At 44.9% G+C, this 19,157-nt stretch overlaps 1 protein-coding gene across 2 annotated transcripts in view; it reads left to right on the forward strand.

Annotated features, from left to right (window-relative positions):
* The first annotated feature begins 5,317 nt into the window (after window positions 1-5,317).
* Erich1 (glutamate rich 1) overlaps window positions 5,318-19,157 on the forward strand; it is a 66,761-nt gene continuing 52,921 nt past the window's right edge. For both annotated transcript variants that reach the window (XM_038329064.1, XM_038329065.1), the window contains exon 1: window positions 5,318-5,410. In XM_038329064.1, the coding sequence (XP_038184992.1) occupies window positions 5,389-5,410 (22 nt within the window). In that variant the 5' untranslated portion in view covers window positions 5,318-5,388. The remainder of the gene's footprint in view (window positions 5,411-19,157) is intronic.

Genomic DNA, 19,157 nt, shown 5'->3' on the forward strand with positions numbered 1-19,157 from the left:
CAAGCTCGAGAATCCTTGGGTCCGTGCGTCGGTCCGCAGTCTGTCTGTCCGCCACCGCCGCCGCCGCGCGCTCCAACCCCGTTCGAGCCAGGCGCACGGTCGGTCCTCACGGCCGGCGCCTGCGCACTCGGCGCCCGGGGAGGCACCGGCGCACTGGGGGGCGGCCGGTGCGTGGCTCCATCTGAGGAAGGGCCCAGCGCCGCGCGCCTAGAGGGAGCGCTCAGGCCGCCGTGCGGCTGCCAATGGCAAGTCTGGTCCGGAGATCGCATGGCCCTGGAGCCCGCGCACAGCAGGTCCCAACTGTTGCGCGCAGACCATTGGGTCACTCGAGGACAGTGAAGGTACCGGGCGGGAGAGCAGAGAGGTCCCACCACGCGAGAGCTCGGCGTGTTTGTAGGTCAGCGTGGGAACCCACACACAAGCCAGTGCGCTTGAAAAGGTCTAGCTCAATCTGAATCGAGCTGTGAGATCTGCAGACGCCTTGGTGCACCAGACTCTTCCTGGTGAAGTCCTCCACATCTGTTGGGCTCCCGGGTCAGAGAGAGGGAGCGCTAGAACACAGATCTGTTACAGAGCTTCGCAAGGCCACTGAGAGTGCACAAGTCTGCTCTGGGCTCTGTGAAATACAACCTCTCTCTTTCTCCACCTGTTACCTCCCCGCCTGTAAACTGCTTGGTGCTGTGCTCAGAGGAATCAGGAATCCTCCAGGGGCACCCCCACCCATTACACCTCGAACAGCAATCTTCCTTAACAAACCTGGTCCAGAGACAGGAGAAAGCAGCATTGAGATGGGATGGTATTCATCGCATGTTTGCTGCAGCACATAGATGTGTGCAGTGTGGAAGTGGAAGCAAAATAATAATAATAATAATAACTATTATTATTACTATTATTAATAATAATAATTTATCCTTTTATTTCAGAGAAGTCAGAAGACAACCAATAACAGTTTGGCGAATTTACCAAAATTAGCCACGTTGTGCTGGAGCCTAGGTTCATAGGAATATCCTTCTCAGATCTGTTGGCCAGTCAAGAAGAAAGTTACTGCGGCCTAGAGTGAAGTGTCCTGGCAACTAAAGAGACAGTTTAACGTTGGGCTCTGCGCTCTGCCATTACATAAACTTTCCTAACCTTGGGCAAATCACTGGGACCCATGGAAATGGAAATGTAAAAGGGAGGGGTGTCTCCATTGTTAAGTTTAAATGTGACCAAAACTTAATCAGCAAGATGGATACTTGCAAAAAGATGAATGGGTGGGTGCAGAGTAGAAGGGAGACACGTGAACAACCCAGAATTTCCCAAAATTCCAAGATCTTTACACAAAAACAATCTCCATAAAATGTTTTTCATATGATCAGTCAACAACTTTCATGTGCTTTAAAAGCACAAATTGTGTGAGAAACAACATAAATGAATCAAACATATCAGACATGCCTTCTTCTTAGTGCTTTTAGCATATTCCCACTGGTCTCAGTGGAAAGCCTCAAACCAAAATCTAGACTGCATAATCAACTTTTAAAATCCTAATATCCATCTTCTCTCCTCTTCTCCACGTGCGTCCCCATCTTCCATTCATTTATTTGTTATCTTGTGCAATGGCAGCAGTGAGAGAAACACAAGTGGTACTTATAGTGAGTACTTATGTGCTGTGGACATGTGAACAAAACAGAAAAAGAGATTGTCACTGGGCATACATCCAGTCTTGGGATGGAGCCACACTAAAGTTTATAGGAGTATAATCATGGATTATGTTTGCTTCTATGAAGGAAATATGCTGTGTTATGAATGAAAAGGACAGTAAATAGTCTGTGATGTTAAGGAAGTATTGTGAGCCATGCTGTTATATGACATCTTCCTCTGGGTTTGCCCCACAGTCGGTCCCAAGACATGGTTTTGAGTGTAGGTAATTTATTTGAACGCCTTAACTCTGGAAACTAAACAGGAATAGAAAGAGTGGGAAAGGGGAGGGAAGTTAATAAAGGGTTTGTCATCAGGGTGATCTCTGCTTCCGGTAAATGGAGCCCATCCTACTGAAGATACTTTGAGGAAACGTCTGAGATGCACCTCAGAATACTTCCGTCCTCCCTTATACTTCCCTCACTGGGCAACTTTGATAATGTCAAAGGAAGCCCTCTTCAGAGGTTGACTTCTGCCCAAGCTCCCAGAAGAATGGGGTCGGGGTGGAGAAGAGTTCTGGCAGTCGGAAGAACAGACCTGAAGACCCAGAGACAAGGAGAGACTTGCCTTTTCTTCTAAATGACTAATTAGTCTAAGAACTGAGAGACCACCATGAATGTGGACTGACAGACAACACGTCAGGAGGATTTGTGACACATTTATATGAGTTGGGATAGTGTCTTATACACAATGTAATTTTATGTGGGATTTTGACCAGGACATTAGAATTTTCTTCGTGTCACTTGCAGGAAACATTTTTATTTCTTCCTTCTCAATATGCGGTCTTTTTATTTACTTTTCTTGTCTGATTACATTAGCTAAGGTTTCTAGTATGCTACTGAAATCAGTGGCTGGAGGGACTATCCTTGCCTTGTTCATGATCTTTGTAGGAAACCTTCTAATTATTTTTCCCTTGACAATGATATTTGCAGATTTTTTGTAAATGTTCCTTATCAAGTTGAATAAATTTCCTTTCACTTATTGTTGACTAAGAGGTTTTGTTGTTGTTGTTTTTCTAAATCATGAATAAGTGTTAGATTTTTGTCAAATGCTTTCTTTATTTTTGTTTTTGTTCTTTTTATTCTGGCCTTTGATGGCTATAGTGATTTTTTAATGTTTATTTTATGTGCATATTTTTGCCTGAAGGTGTATTCGTCAGTGCGCATGCCTGGTGCTCTCAGAGGGCAGAAGATATCAGATCTCCAGGAACTGCTTTCCAGATGGTTGTGAACCACCATGTGAATGCAGGAAACCAAACCCAGGTTCTGTGCAAAAAATGGCAAGAGTTCTTAACCACTGAGCCATCTCTCCTGCCCCAGAGTGATTATTTTAGATTTTTTCAAAAAAGATCTTTTTGGTCGCTATGAACCGAAGAGGTGGAATGGTAGAGGGGTAAGAGCTGGAAAACGACAGGAGGGGTGGGAAGAGATCAACTTTCAAGTGGAGTCTCCATGAGAGATGAGGCACAAAATAGATGTGATCTTTCTGGACAGGTCTGTGGGGGGAAGAGGAGACCAAGAGCAACTGTGTTTCCCAAGGCTAGTCTAGCAGCTGCGTGGATGGTATCTGTAGACAACTGGGAGAGATACAGGAGTGTCCTGTTTGCTGGAGTTCTTGGGGAACTTCTGTTTTCTTGAACCATTGCACTTTCGTGTCTTGTATGCCAGTGGGATTACTATAACCCAAGACCCTAAAGACCTACCCTTGGCAAATCCAGCTGTGCCTTCAAACAGGCGAACTCTTCTTTGATTTGGCTTCAGGATGGCTGTCATTTCTTGTTCCCTCTTGTCACTCCTTCTCTTGGGCCAGAGCTGGAGCCTCCTCTCTCAGCTTTCCAAAGGTTAGAGTCCATCGTGGCTCAGCTCTTTCTTAGCCACTACTCTGGCCACATCCATTCTCTCCACGGACTCCTAAGTTTATATATCAAAAGTTCCTCCTCACTACTTAACAAAGGGCTCCTCAAAGGATCCCCGTATCAGCCTGAAATCCCAATGGCTCAGGTTCTGAAACAAAACCCTGAACCCATTCTAGACTTCCCCTTTTTAACCACAGACCAACCTGATGATCCAGAACATCTCTCTTGCTTTGTCTTCAAACCCATCCACACCCTGGCCGTTTCTTCCTACAGTCTTCGACGTTACAACTCAGATGCTAACTACCAACATTTTCCTAGTAGCAGCTGGTGCACAGTGTACTTGCCTCATCCCGACCCAGTTTACTCTCAATGGAGAAGCTGAGGCCACTTCTTTAACATTTACTTCAGATCGTTTCACTCCTAGGCTCAAAACTGATCAGTTTTCCACATTGTGAAAAACTCAATGTTGCTTCTTCCATGATTGTCACGGGTGAAATAGAACGAGGCAGCAAAGACCAATTCTTAGCTACTGATTTATTGATTCATTTCGTGGTTTACTCAAAGCACCGCTCATACAGCCTATTTGCCAAGGATGTCTTCACTTGCTACCTGGAACAGAATGACCATGACCGGGTAAATAGTGGAGACACTGGGTCATGTTGCCCTTAGCAACCTGCAGACTTCCATTTAGGCTTCTGTAAAACTTGGCTTGCTTGCCCACCCCACCTTGTGGTTTCAGAGTATAAAACTATAATACAAACTAGACCTCAACCGAGGCCTTTCGGGAACTATCCTGGCTTGAGTCCATCAGTAAACATCTCTGCCCTTCCACTCTCACTGATACAGGAGGGCTTATACCAAAGAGTCCCGCAACAACCGAGGCCACGCCCTTTCTCCGCTCTGATCCCTACCAGCGTTAAGATCTCCGGACACAGGCAGACACTTTACTTGAAACACAATCTCTCTTCTTTTCTGCTTTGAGCATTTTTTCCGCATAACATCAGGTCCTCTTCTTTCAGCTCCTCAAGTCTGGGCTTGATAACCTCCACTAACCAAAAATATCTGCTTCTAACCCTGCTCCCTGCCTTATTTCTCTTCAAAGAGCTCATCTCTTTGGGATATGGTCCTTAAAGTCTTCTTTGTCACGCACCTCTCTTGTCTGACCTTTCGTGAACGTTATTTCCAGCTAGCAGGTGGTGCAGACACTCGGCAGTCCTGTTTCTGAAGAAGCAATGCAAAGACGAAGAATCAATGTCAACAGGACACCAGGGTCCCAGCGCGGAAGCACCGCCGGACTAAAAGCAAAGTGGCTCCGGTGAAAGACAACACAAAGAAAGGGCCAGGTCGCCGCGAAGCAGAGAGGTGGAGCCGCCAATGGGCACCGCAGGGGTGCGGGCGCACCAGTCCCACCCGCAGAAGTGGCGAACGGCGCGCGGAACGCAGCTGTCAGGGCCGAGAGAGAACCTCGTCTCGCCCCAAGCTTCCAGATCTTCCTTCTCTCCTCAGCAACCTTCCTCCAGTTTGCAACCCAAGTTCCGCAAGTGTGCAGAGCCGGTCCCGTCCCCAGTGTGTCTTGGCCCAAATCCATCCGAGGGGCAAACCCCGGAGCAGCGCTACCGGGCCACTGGCCTTCCGCGCAGGCTCCACAGTCAGGCTCCTAGAGCTTAAGCCACGCCCGGGCCCTATACAAACCAATAAGACGCCGGATCTGGATGATTGGCAGCCGGCGACGGGGAATTCGAGTCCGGATTAGGCATTCCTAATGTTGTGGGCGGGCCCACGCGGGAGGAATCCGGAAGCGCCACGCGCGCGCATCTGGCGGCGGCTGGGCCCCTGGTTCCCGGCTGGGGTCCAGTATGTCTGCTCATCGGAAGCACGGTAGGCAGGAAGCGCGGAACGTGAGCGGAAACTAGGTCTGAGATCCCCAGGGGTGGAGGGTGTCCTCATGTTGTGACCAGAGGACGTGGCAGGCTGATGGGGGATCGGGGAACTTCAGGGCGAGGGCGTGATGGGACCCTGAGGGTCCCCGGGGTTTGTGGGACCCCGAGCGGTGTGAAGGCCTTTGGCGACCCCCGTCTCAGGTGGTGGATTCCTCCTGCTGCTCGCTGGGTCGGGCGGCTGTGGCAGCCTTTCAGGGGTCTTCGTTGTCCCAGCGACCTCGCTGGTGGAAGAGTCCTCCAGCGCCTAGGGTCCTCACTTGTTTCTAGAATAGCACTGGGTCGGAGCTGGCGCGTGTAGGGACTCGTGTGTGGGGGTGGGGGTGGGGGATGCGTGTGCGCGCGCGCGCGCGGTGAGGTGACACGAGACCTAGTGTCTGGAGGGCTGCCTCCATCCAGGGCAGCCAACCCGCTCTTCCTATGGCCTTCATCTCTGGGTTAGCGTCTGGAGGTCCTGAAAATGGAGTTCAACTGTATACAGTTTGTAAGTATCTACTTAAAAAGCGGAAAACTAGTTTCTCAGCAAGCAAGAAACCTATGGACGAGTTAGTTAAAAATCTCCATTCTGTGTTTTGCTTTTGTTGTTGTTGTTGTTGTTGTTGTTGTTTTTCTGTGTAGAAAACTGTGCTAGTGACCACCTCTTCAGTGTGTTCCCACTTTCACCTAATTGCCAGGCCCCCCCACCCCAGAAAAGTAAGGCCATCTCAGGGATTAGAAAGGACATAAAGGACCATAAACAATCAGATGTGGTGCTCCAAAATTGGACATAAGCGTTCTTTAGTGTGTAGCAAACTTTGTTATAATCTTCCACTGGAAGAGAGTCCAAACTCTTTATTGGTTAATATATGTTCAGCTGTCTTCTGCATTCTGATTGGTTCCACTCCCATGTTTCATCTTCTTGCATTCCCTTCTCTGTCTAGGATACTTTTAATCCTGACATGCTTTTTCCTGAGCAGAGTAAAGCATCCAGTCAACTCTAAAACCCTTTAGAACCTCACTGAACTCAGATGGAATGAAGGAAAGCTTTGGGCTGTTTTTGTCAGTCCCTAAATTACCCCCCCCGCAGAGTCTCTTTTCCTATAGGAGAGAATACATGACAAAATGATGAGGTAAAATGAAATTAGCTTAAGAATATTGTGTTTGGAGGAATGGGTATAGATTAATCGATCATGAAAGTACAAAATGTAAAGTGGGAGACGCTGGAGACACAGCTCAGCTCAGTGGTTAAGAGCACTGGCTGTTCTTCCAGAGGATCCTTTTTGGCTTCCCAGTACCCACATGGTGGCTCTCAATTTTCTGTAACTCCGGTTCCAAGGAATCTGCAAATCTGGCCTTCACATGTACCAGATACAGTCATGGTGCACAGGCATACGTACAGAGAAAACACCCATCAATGTAAAAAAAAGTACACACACACACATATACACACACACATACACATTTTGTGTGTCTGTTTAAATATATACACACACACATATATATATATATACTATATATGTGTGTGTATATATATGTATATGTAATAGAAAACAAATGTTAGCTTTCTTCTTTTCTAAGCATGATCGCCTGAAGAGCCCTGGTCTGAGGAACAAGCTCTGAGAAATATGGGAGACCTGAGTCGGAGTAAGAATGCTAAGCACTTGCAGTTTGTTAAAGCAATGGCACGGGACCAGAGCGTATCTGCCTTCAGCCTGTCCTTTGCTGGCCCTGCCCTCCCACCTTGCCAGGTCTAAGCATAATAAGGAAAATGCCTGACCGGGGGAGACATTGCCGCTGGTGTCACTCATAGTTCGAGTCCACGTGTTCCTCGGGGACATTGGGTCTCAGTGGTGGGGAGAGATGCTAGGGTATTTTTACCTTTAAAGATAGCATCCCATTCTGTGGCCCAGACTGGTCTTGAACTCACAGTAATCCTTCTGCCTCGGTCTCCCAAGTGCTGAGGTGCTGAACGAAAATGCTGGACTGTTCTATGTACATAGAAGCAGGTATACACAGAGCCCTGAGCCAACATCCCTTCAGCTAGCTAGTGGTCGCTGAGCATCCAGTGCTGGTGTAAGTAAGCTGCCTCAGGCATTAGGGATCCTGCATGACATCCCCTCCCTTGGACAGCAGCGATGGTGTAATTCAAGACTATGCCCTAGTGTGGAGAATGGTCTAGGGGTGCCAGACTGTTCCTTCTGTGGGCCCTAGCATAGACTAGAAAGCTCGTAAAGTGGGGGGTGGGGTGGGTTGGGGTAGGAGAGATTGAAGACATGTCTGAAGGTTTTTGGTAATTTCGTTTTGCTTTTCTTTTGGGAAGTAGAATGCTTCTGTACCAGGACATCAGCTGAAGAGACTCCGCTCAGTAATGAATAGAATACTGGGACCTAGAGCAGAAACTCAGGCCAGGTGCAGAGTTACTAACACTGGTGTGGCTGGACACTGTGGAAGGAGCCTCGGAGAAGAGAGTAGAAGAGCCAAGGGTGGTCCTGTCTCCACAACCCCCGCCCCACCCAGGCCGGCATCCTGGGGATAGGAGATGGAGTTAGATGAGCCCAGACTTCAGTCTGACCTGAGCTAGGGCCTCGGAGCTAATTGCTTCCAATCGTTGGGGACAACCATGTTTTAAACAGGGACCAGAACAGCAGTGCTTTGTGCAGGCCAGGTGACCTGTGTGATGTGTGGGGGTCTACAGAGGCAGCGGTTGGTGTCACGGTGCATTTCTCAGGGTGCAGGAAGGGGCAGCAGGTTCCTCTAAAGAGCAGTGCAGTGTGAGTGAGAAAAGACTACCACGTGTGCGAGGCTTCTTTGCCGCCTTCTTTAAAGGGAGGCAGATGGCTGCATGTTTGAGGGACCTGAGAAATACCGTCAGGTCCTGCCCTGAAGTCACAGCCCAGGAGGTGAGAGGCCGCGGGACAGTGTGCAGGCTGAGAAGTGACAATGTACCGGCAGCCTTTTGGCTTGACAGCCTTCCCATCTGCCGAGTGGTTCCCAGCCTCCCTAACGCTGCCGCCCTTTAATACAGCCTCTCATGTTGTGGTGACTCCCCCAACATAAAGTCGACTTCATTGCTCTTGCATAATTGTAATTTTGCTACTGTTACGAGTCATAATGTAAATATCCATGTTCCCGATGGTCTTAGATGACCCCTGTAAGAGGGTCATTCAACCCCAAGGTTGGGAAACACTTTCCCGGTCGCTGCTTCTTTCTGTTGAACTGAAGATATGTCTAATGAAAAATAGGATTATTGGTATAAAAATTGTACTTTGTCTCACGTCTTCAATTTCTAATAAATATAGCTTCCTGACTTGCCCTCAGAGTAGCAGCTGGCTTCACTCAGCTCAGTCTGTTTCTGTGAGAAGGTAGCGCTGTGAGTGGCTGGTGAAGGTCCCAGCATGGTCTGTGGCAGAGCCAACCCATCCTCCCAGAAGTATGCTTTGCTGTCTCCCTGCTACAACTTCCCAGTCTTAATGAAAGTGTTTGCAGCCGTCCCTGGGAGCTAACTTGCTTATAGTAGTTAACTGTGTGGCAAGTGTCGTTAAAAAACCTCTACGAGAGAACATTCATACACATAGTGTACCTAGGCCATTTTCTTCAATTTTTTTTTCAGTACTGAAGTATTTGTAAATGGACTTTTTTGGTATTTGTTTGTTTCTGAGACAGGGTTTTGTTGTGTCATCCAGGCTGGCCTTGAACCCACAATAGTCCTGTCTCGGCCCTTGAATTACTGAGTTGCAAGCGTGCACCACAGTGCCTGGCTCTCTAGTATCTGTCCGCTATTTAGAAATTCTAATCATGTTCCATCTAAATCTTATTTGGAGTACTGTTTTAATTAATATTTCACAAAGCTTGCCAACTCTTGCTTAAATCTCAGCTAATCATTTTTTCCACCTATAATTCTATCATTTATTGAATTAGCGCACTATACTGAACACGTGAAGAGATAGTGCAATCAATTTATTCATTTTTGTTTGGATTATAGGCAAAGGTTAAATACTTTAGCTATCATTTTCAGGAACTCTCTATCGGACTGGCAAACTCAGTCAGCATGTTTAAACCAGTTTTTACTGAAAAAGAATTCAGAGTATCGAATTTCCATAAACTACAACAAACTTAGAAAAATTAAAGTGCCCAATAAAATTGTGTGTGTGTGTGTGTATGTGTGTGTGAGAATAACCAAATAAAGAATAAAGGAGAATAACCAAAGTTGATACTTACTAAAGCAGAGGAACTTTTCAAAGTTTAAATTGGCAAAATAGTTTGTTTTTCTGTTTCAGTTTTAGGGATAATATTTTGAGAGCTTTTTCTTCACACAGCAGGATGAGGTGAGAAGGGGCATTGTCAAACCACAGAGAAAGTTTCCATCTCCGGTCAGTTCTGGTGGTGAAAAGCCCGATAACCCTCGTTTTCCCATCCCGGATCTCTATCAAGGGAAAAGGATCTGTCAGAAACCCATTTGTTCTGTGCGGTTTTCTCTGGAAATGCACGACCAAGACGTTTCATTTTAAAGGTTCTTTGCTGGTCTTTGCGATCAGCCTCTTTTGTTCCAGAGTAATTTCTGCGAGCATATGGCCCTGTCATTGTTACAGCTTTTCGTGAACGTTCCATTTTGAAATAACTCTTTCTGAACGAATCTCGCTCCTCACATCTGTAACTTAGCAGCTGTTGTGTGACACGGCTTTTCCTGGGGAGGCAGAACACACACATCTATTCACCCCAGCCAGAGACCTCACATCTATAACTTAGCAGCTGTTGTGTGACACGGCTTTTCCTGGGGAGGCAGAACACACACATCTATTCACCCCAGCCAGAGACCTCACATCTATAACTTAGCAGCTGTTGTGTGACACGGCTTTTCCTGGGGAGGCAGAACACACACATCTATTCACCCCAGCCAGAGACCCATGACAGATCAAAGTGTAGATGCCACTGAAGTCCAACTTGGTGACCCAGATGAGTTTTATTGGGATTACTTACAGGAGTATGGGTGAGGGGTGTGGTGGTTTGAAAGAAAATGGCCCCAAAGGGAGTAGCACTATTAGGGGGTGTGGCCTTGTGGGAGGAAGTGTGTCACTGTGGGGGCGGGCTTTGAGGTCTCCTTTTCACAAACTTCCCTCAGTCGACTTCCTGTTGCCTGAAGGTGTGTAACACTCTCAGCTCCAGCACCACCTGTGCCAGCCGCCATGCTCCCTGTCATGATAGTAACAGATTGACCCTCTCTGAAGCTGTAAGCCAGCCACCCGCAATTAAATGTTTCCTTAATCAGAGCTGCCGTGGTCAGGGTGTCTCTTCACAGCAATAGTAAACCCTACCTAAGACAGTCTTCCATCCTTTCTGCTTTTTAGATGTACAGTGTATGTTCAGTAAGGTGAAATTTATACATTTAGTCTAATTTTAAATAAGGCATATTATGCACACAAGGGGCAAGCATATATTATTTTTGTTATCAAAATAAAGTATTTTAAAAATATAAAACTATTCATTGAATTTATAGCATATGATTTGGTAGTCTTAAAGATTGCAGAATCCCTTTTTCTGTCATACAGTTTTCATTTTTCTTTTTGTGGGAAAGAATACTATAAAAGGAAAATTTGTATTTCTGTATTTGGTTTGTTTTTACGTACGAGCTTTTCAAATTAGAATTACACACATTCTTATGATCAGTGAAATTCTGCCACTCGAAGTGTCATACTTGAAAATGGAGGACGTTGCTACGTAAAATAAGCCAGACACATGTGTTCTCACTCACTGTGGCATCTGAGAAAGCTGATAGCATAGGAGATGATGGTCACTTGAGTCCGGGAATGGCAGAGGAGTGTACGCCAGGAGATGGCTAGGTTACATGGCGGGTCTCAAAATCCAGCTGGAAGAACAGATTAATTTTAGGGTGTGGCTTTTGCTTTCACTTAAGTATATGAGCGTGTGTCTGAGTGTGGGTTTGAGCTTGTGAGTGCAGTGTGTGTGGAAGCCATGTTCCTGAGCTAGAGTTATAGACAGCTCTGAACCTGGGTCCTTTGCAAGAGCAGCTCACTTCTTAACCACAGAGCCGTCCCTGCAGCCTCAGGAAGGATTAATTCCATTTTATGACACAGCAGGATAGCTGCGGTTTCCTTTGCATTGTGAATTTTACAATAACCTGTCATATCCTTTATAAAGAACAAGAGGTTCACTCAAAGGCCCCAAGGTGAAAGGAAAAGCATGAAGATACTTACTTTGATTTGACTATTATCTGTTTATGTGTATTGAGGTGTGGCGGTATTCCCAGTAAGCATATCGCCATCGTGTCTAAGGTAAGAGGATAAATAAAATAGAAAAGGAAGTTCTGCACTCATATTCTGTTTTCTGATATTATTAGAGATGTAGGCTGGGCTGTGAGGCATCACAGAGTGATGTGGCGCCTTCTTTTTGAGGCTTCTTTCTTGGGGGGACTTGTTAGAGCAGTGGTTCCCAGCCTTCCTAACGCTGCAGCCCTTTAATACAGTTCCTCCTGTTGTGGTGACCCCCAGCCATACAATTATTTCATTGCTACTTTGTAGCTGTAATTTTGCTACTGTTATGAATTGCAATACAAATCTCCGCTATGACATAGCTATCTGATCTGATTTGTAAAAGGGTCGCAACCTACAGGTTGAGAACTACTGCCAGACCCTTGGTCTCTATGCTAGCACCACAGTTAAACAACAACAAAAACATCCCTTTGAATGCTGCCTTTATTAAAAATGAGGGAAATGTTTGGTATTTACAGCCAACTGTTAGAGTTTTCAATCAAGTAACTGCATTGAGCAAGAGCTTAGGGTTCTATAGATTTGTCCCCGGCAATCTGGTTTCTTATTCCTCTTTCTGAAATATAAATACTTAACAGTTCTTCCTCATTGTCTAATTTCCAAAGAACACCTGACTAGGAAGGTTTATTTTCCTTTGGTTTCTACCTTTAAGTTGAAATAAAAATATAGAGAGCCTTTAGTTCTTTCTGAAAATTATATCAAAATAACTCAGTTCCCCTGTGGGAAGGAGACTTAATTTCTGTGTTTGGTGTTGGAACACATTAATTTTCACTGGGATGTTTTCTTTCACATTGGCCTTTTTCTGTATCTATCATTTCCTGATTCTGATTGCTCCATCAGCTTGGTAATTGTGGTTTTTTCGCTGCAGGCTGTTTTGGTGTTTTGGGTTTTTTTTCCAATTGGTATTAAACACCCATTCCCCTCCTCTTGTTTCTTTGTGATTGCTTTTTGACAGACACTAGAGTTGCGAGTTCAAACTTGCTCTCGCTGCTAGAAGAGGAGCATGCTGATGAGCTGGGAGCAGGACCGAAGGCAGGCATGCCTCCAGCTCCTAGCCGACGCTTAGCTAGAAGTATCTGTTATGGCCACAAAGCAATTTTTATTTCATTCACATGAAAACTCGGAGCTTTTGGGCCTTTGGGGTCCTAGGACAGGAGCCTGCCTCCCAAGGACTAGGACGACTATATGGCTCTTCTTTTGTTTGCTTTATTTTTTTTAAAGCATATTAGAATTTAAACAAAAACGAGCTTATTAACCATTAACTTAATTTGTAGACCCATATTTGTAGGATGTAAACACACATACACGTATACGTACACACACATAGACCCAGCAAGCATGCCAGGTCAAAAAGGAGCGGGTTTAATCATAAATAATTACTGTTTTTAGACAGAGTTTCATATATCACAGGCTTACCTTGAAGGCACTTTATAGCCAAGGATGACCTTGAATTTCTGATAATTTTACCCCCATTTCCTGAGTGCTAGGGTTATAGGTATGCACCGTTGTGCCTGGGATTATGTAGCACTAGGAATTAAGTTCGGGGTTTTGTGTGTGCCAGTCTGCCACTCTGTCAACTGAGCTACACCCCGTCTAAAACTTTCTTATGCACATTGTGGGCTTATACGAAGAGACAGCCTTCAAAAGAGAATAACATCCATTTATGTCTGCTTTTAATAGTAATCAAAAAGTAAGCTGGCCAATTAAAAAAACATACATTGTTCGTTAAAGAAGTTCTTATTTATAGGAAATGGTCAAGCAATTGATAAGTTTTGCTTTGTTTTAACCTGGATGTTGGGTGTTAGGCATGAACATAAAATGGTCTCTACAGAGTTATGATCTAAAATAGCTAATTTTTCTGTAAGTTAGTGGCCCAAACACTGTTAGTGACAGGAAAGAAATTCTCTTTGTCTCAGATTTGTAGACTGTGAGTGCCAACCTGATGCTTGCATCTCTCCCCTTGTAAATCTGTGGGGGTTTTATTACTGTTGTTCTTAAGCTTTGGAGTGAGGAAACAAATAAGGGCAAGACATAGAACATCTTGTGTTAGAGGGGGGTTTTTGTTTTTCAGTTTCAGTGTCTGCCCTTTGTTCTTAAATGTCAGGATTAAAGGAAAGTCCACGAATAAACCTTCCAGCAACATTAGTTGGTGGAAAGAAACAAATAATGTTTTAATTTTGCTCTATAAGCTTTACTTTTTTATAACTGATTTGCAAGTTAAGATCACATTATTTTCAAAAATACTTTATGCTTTATATTGCAGCAGCTGAAAATATTTAGACATTTGTTGGCAAAGTTATTTTAGATGTCTAGATATTAGGATTAAATTAGATTAATATTTATTAGTTAAACTTAATGTTAAAGACAAAAACTTGCTGATAGTAATGAGGCACCCATCTTGACGTCTCTTTGAGAGCAGCTGCATCTGTGCGCGTTCATAGACTTGCTTCATAAATGATGCACAGAAGATGGCGTCTGCACTGCTTCTCCTGTCGCTGTGACAAAATAAGTAGCAAAAACAACTGACAGGCGGGAGAGTTTGTCTTGGGTCACAGTTTGAGTCTGGCAAGGAAGGCAAGGCAGTAAGAAAAGGTCCAGTTTCTTGTTTGTTTGTTTGTTTTTGTTTATTTTGGTTTTTCGAGGCAGGGTCTCTCAGTAGCTTCGGAGCCTATCCTGGAACTAGCCCTATAGACCAGGCTGGTCTCGAACTCAGAGATCCGCCTGCCTCTGCCTCCCAAGTGCTAGGATTAAAGGCGTGCGCCACCACCACCTAACCGAAAAGGTCCAGTTGCAACAGCAGCAAGAGCATGAGGTGGTTGGTAAGGATGTAGTAACCTCTGAGAGTTTCCTTTTAGGAAATTCAAATCTACCACACATTGTCTTTACTTGCTTTCTGGAATCTTGGTACGAGCCTCCATAAGCCCATAAGTCTTACATTTTGTATGCTTGCCTTGCAAAACTAGCACCATGTGGAAAATCCTGTCAAGTTCTAGTCATTTTGAAATGTAATCTGGCTGCATATCAAAGCTGTAATGGTCTCTGTATGCCTATGTAGATGACCCTGGGACTGCCCCAGGCAGGTTGCTTGGTCAGTCAGTTGGTTGGTTTGTGGCTTGGTTTGGTTTGGTTTGGTTTTACTGTTAATTCCTTCAAACACATTTTCATTTCAGGTTCTTTGAAATAAGTCTTCATTTTTAAAAGTTGGTTCCTTTGATGGGTGAGGTCTTTCCTTCAAGACACATACCGTGTTTTCTCAGTGCAGAGCGTCCAGGTTTCTGTTTAATGGCTGCTTTCTGCTCAGCTGCCTTATTTGCAATGTTAGACTTACCCATGCTCTCTCCCTCACCAAACTGCACATAGATTTCTCTTCTGTCACTCAAGACCTCACTAAGAGTAATGGGCAGTAAGCATTCTATATCGTGGATGTTACACTGTTTGGAAGCTTCACCTATTAACCAACTTAGCCCACTAACTTTGAATGTAGCCTCATTCAAATTAACAGGACATGGGCAGAAAGCAGCCAGATTCTTCATCAGAATGTAACCCAGTGGGACCTAAGCCTTGTTATAATAAAGCCCTTTTATCCCTCTGAAACCTCATAACCTAGACCTCCAGTATCTATCTATGTTTCTCTTAACGTTCTGGTTTTTTTTTTTCTAACTACTGAAATGGCCATTTAAGCTCTACTTCTTTAGCCCAGAGCTCCAAAACCCCACACCCTTCCCACAGACCTGTTCTAAAGGCCTATGAACCACATGATCATGTTTGTCACAGCAGCAGCCCTACTTCTGATACCAATTAGTTATTTTCTTCATTTCTGTGAGAAAATGCCTGCTGAAAGCAGCTTAAGAGGGAGGGTTTGTTTTGGTTCATAGTCTGTAAGTACAGTTCATCCCAGTGTAGGAGCTACAGCCGCAGGATGAGGCAGCTGGTGATACAAATTTATCAGGGATCAGGAAGAAGTGTACACGGGTATTCTGTTTGTTGTCTTGTTCATTTTTGTTTTTTTTTTTTTTTAATTTGTGACCCATCCCACGGATGGATAGTACCCTGGCATCAGGAGCAGATCTTCCTTCTTCACTTAAACCTCCATGGACATGTCCTCATAGACAAAGTCAGACCTTTGTCTCCTAGGTGATTCTAAATTTATCCGTGTTGAACATTTAAGAGTTAACCATTGCAGATACCAGCATCCTGCCTTAACTCCTGTGCTAAATGTTCATTTTCCCGTGATGTTCACAGCAGGATGGTGGCAGAGGTGGATTTCCAGAGTGCATGCCACTTACAGAATATGTCCCTCTTACAAAGAAGTGACTGGAAGCCAAAGATAAGCTTGTGAGTGGTAAAAATCCTAGCGTGACTTGGAAGTCACAGTGATCACTTGGGTTTACAAAATACTTACCAATATAGTTGGGGGCAGTGGAAGGTTTCCGCTTCAGTGTCTGTCTTGTTTTGTTTGGCTCAAACACTAATTTCAATTCACAAAGGAAGATTGCTCCTCAGTTCTCTTTGGTTAATGTATATTTAGATGCCTTGGCTTTTGCACACTTGAAGTTATATGACATTTTTTCCCATTCCTATCTTTTATATAAAAACTTGAGATATAAACTTCAAGGACTTTAATGCTTAAATCGTGTCTATATTTGTTTTTAAAATGCAAACCCGTTGGCCGGGCGGTGGTGGCGCACGCCTTTAATCCCAGCACTCGGGAGGCAGAGGCAGGCAGATCTCTGTGAGTTCGAGGCCAGCCTGGTCTACAAGAGCTAGTTCCAGGACAGGCTCTAAAAAAGCTGCAGAGAAACCCTGTCTCGAAAAACCAAAAAAAGAAAAAAGAAAAACCAAAAAAAGAAAAAAGAAAAAAAATGCAAACCCGTTTTCCTGCATTCTGAAGTCTTTGTGTGGTCCTCTTGATAAGCCAGGTCATTACTGTTGGTGTTAGTTCTGGCGTGTTGCATGACTAATGAAGACTGGGATGGCATGGATTGCCTCTCTTTGATACATCAGCAGTTTTGCTCTTAGTTATGCTGTGCTTCAGTTTGCTATTTACATAGCTAGGTTTTTTTCTTTTTGAAGACTCCTTTTCTTTTCATTTATTCATTTGTCTATTTATCACATGCATACACACCCAGATACACACACGGCAATAGCAGCAACACCAGCAGCAATTGTGGGAGCCGGTTATCTCCTTCTGCTATAGTCCAGAGTTGGCAGCAAGCACCTTTGCCCTCTGAGCCATCACGGTCCAGACAAGGCTTTATGTGGGCTACAGCCACTTACTCCTGGAAAGAAGTCGGTGGTTCTTAAGCAAAGGATAAACATGAGTAGATTCATATTAAGAAATGAGCAATCATATCCTCCAGGTCTAGGGAGAGAGTGGAGGATAAACTGTCGCCTGTGGTTCATGATGACTGTGTGTTCACTACAGGGGACCAGACCAGAGGGCACTGGCCCACGCTGAAGGAGCAAGCTGCTGCTATAGAGCAGTCTGAGCCAGAAAATATGTGGAAATGGTACAGAGCTATAACCCTCAGAATGAATGAATATCTATTAATGCATAAATGAATGGGTAATAAAATAATAACCCATAAACTGTGAAAATGTAAATAGCTTCCTAAAGAAGAATCCCATATAATAAATATAGCAGGAATGAGAGAACTGAAGCCAACATTGAATCCCTCGACCATTTGTGCCACAAGCAGGCCCTACAGCTGCTTTAACTGACTTAATGGAGAAGAGGCATGAAGCCCCAAAATCTCTCCCCTGAGATATTTGTTCCCTGGAAAGGGAAACACGGTAACTTTGCAGGAAAAAAATCCCAACAAACTTACCCAGTTGTGGTTGAGGTTAATGTCAGCAGAAAGGAGACACGCCAACTCTCTCAGGCCTAACTGATGCCTTGAAAGCATCCCCCACCCCCCATAAAGAACAGTGCTACCCAATTAAAAAACTTCAGGCTGATACCGGACAGTCCAAAATTAGGACTGGTCTACAAAATATCTGACACTGATCGTCAGAAAGCATCAAGAACATAAATGCCAAGGTGAATAGGAAAGTGAGTTCTGGCTTCTAGGACGTGGGAGGAAGTGAGGGCTAGAAGAGGCATTAGATATGGAACTGATTGTCATAGCTAGTAAGACTTAGCCGAGCCTGTGCCAGCACGTGCCAGTGTTGACAGGTGCCCTCAGTCGGGTAAGAAGTTAGGCTCAGGGGACACCAAAGACTACACAGGGGCTCTCTGTTCTCCATGCTGTTGTTTAATGGAAAATGGAAAGCAAATCGTAGCTCTTGTTGTGGTCAGAGGGAATGACTGGTTAGGAAGACCTGGACAGACGGCATGGTGGTTGCATTGGCCAGGGTTCCCGTTAAAGATGTGGGGGACAGTGTGGGGTGAGGTCTCTAGACCACTGGGATCCAGAAGTACCTTAGCCAAGGAGAGACTAGCCAGGAAGGCACAAGGTTTGGTGGTTAAAATACCAGCGAATAAAGGGCTGGTTATAGGATACAAACAGCCTGCCTGCCGTCTGTCTGTCTGTCTAGCTATATTTTTATTAATTCCTTGAGAATTTCATACATGCATACATGTTTTGTTTATATTCATCCCCACTCTTCCTGCTACCTCCTCCCAGATTCACCTTCAGCCCCTTCTAACTCCGTGTCCATGTATGTATGTGTGTATGTATGTATGTGTGTATGTATGCATAATATATTCCACCAAGTCCTGTTTGTACACTCATGTCCAGCGCCCTGGTCTCTGACTCTTACAATCTCCCTGCCTCCTCTTCCTTGATAGTCCTTGGTCCTCAGGGCTAGGGGATGTGATACAGATGCCCCAGTTGTGACTGAGCACACCACAGACACTTACTTTCCATCGTGGGCCAGTTGGGAGGTTTTGCATTAACGTCCTCCACTACATAAATAAATGTCTCTGATGAGGTCTGAGAGCTGCGCTGGTCGGTGGGTATAGAGATCTGACTTTAGAGAGACTGTTGGTACTGTGTCCATTTAGCAGACTAAGAACAGGTCCACCCTGGTGCCTATGATTTCCCTAACATACCTGGCATGAATTTCCTCATGTGGAATGGGTCTTAAATCCAATCAGAAGGCAGTTGGTTACTACCATAACATCCATCCCTCTACTGCACCCATGAGCATATCTTGCCATGCTAGTAATATTGTGGCCCTGAGAGTTCACAGCTGGGTAAGACTGTTGCTGACACCACCAGCAGCAGCCTACATAACTTCCAGTATTATGAGAGCTAGCCATCAGGGAGGAAGCCTCCTGGTCATGACCAAAGCATGTGCCATCTTTAGCAATAGTTCTTACCATCAAGTTCCTGTGGGCAGCCAAGAGTAACAGCAATGGCCTGTGTTGTTTTGAGGGTCTCTGGAACAACTTCTGACCAAGAACTCAGAGAAAAGTCAGCC

This window comes from Arvicola amphibius, chromosome 4, assembly GCF_903992535.2.
Source record: "Arvicola amphibius chromosome 4, mArvAmp1.2, whole genome shotgun sequence".
NCBI classification, from domain to species: domain Eukaryota; kingdom Metazoa; phylum Chordata; class Mammalia; order Rodentia; family Cricetidae; genus Arvicola; species Arvicola amphibius.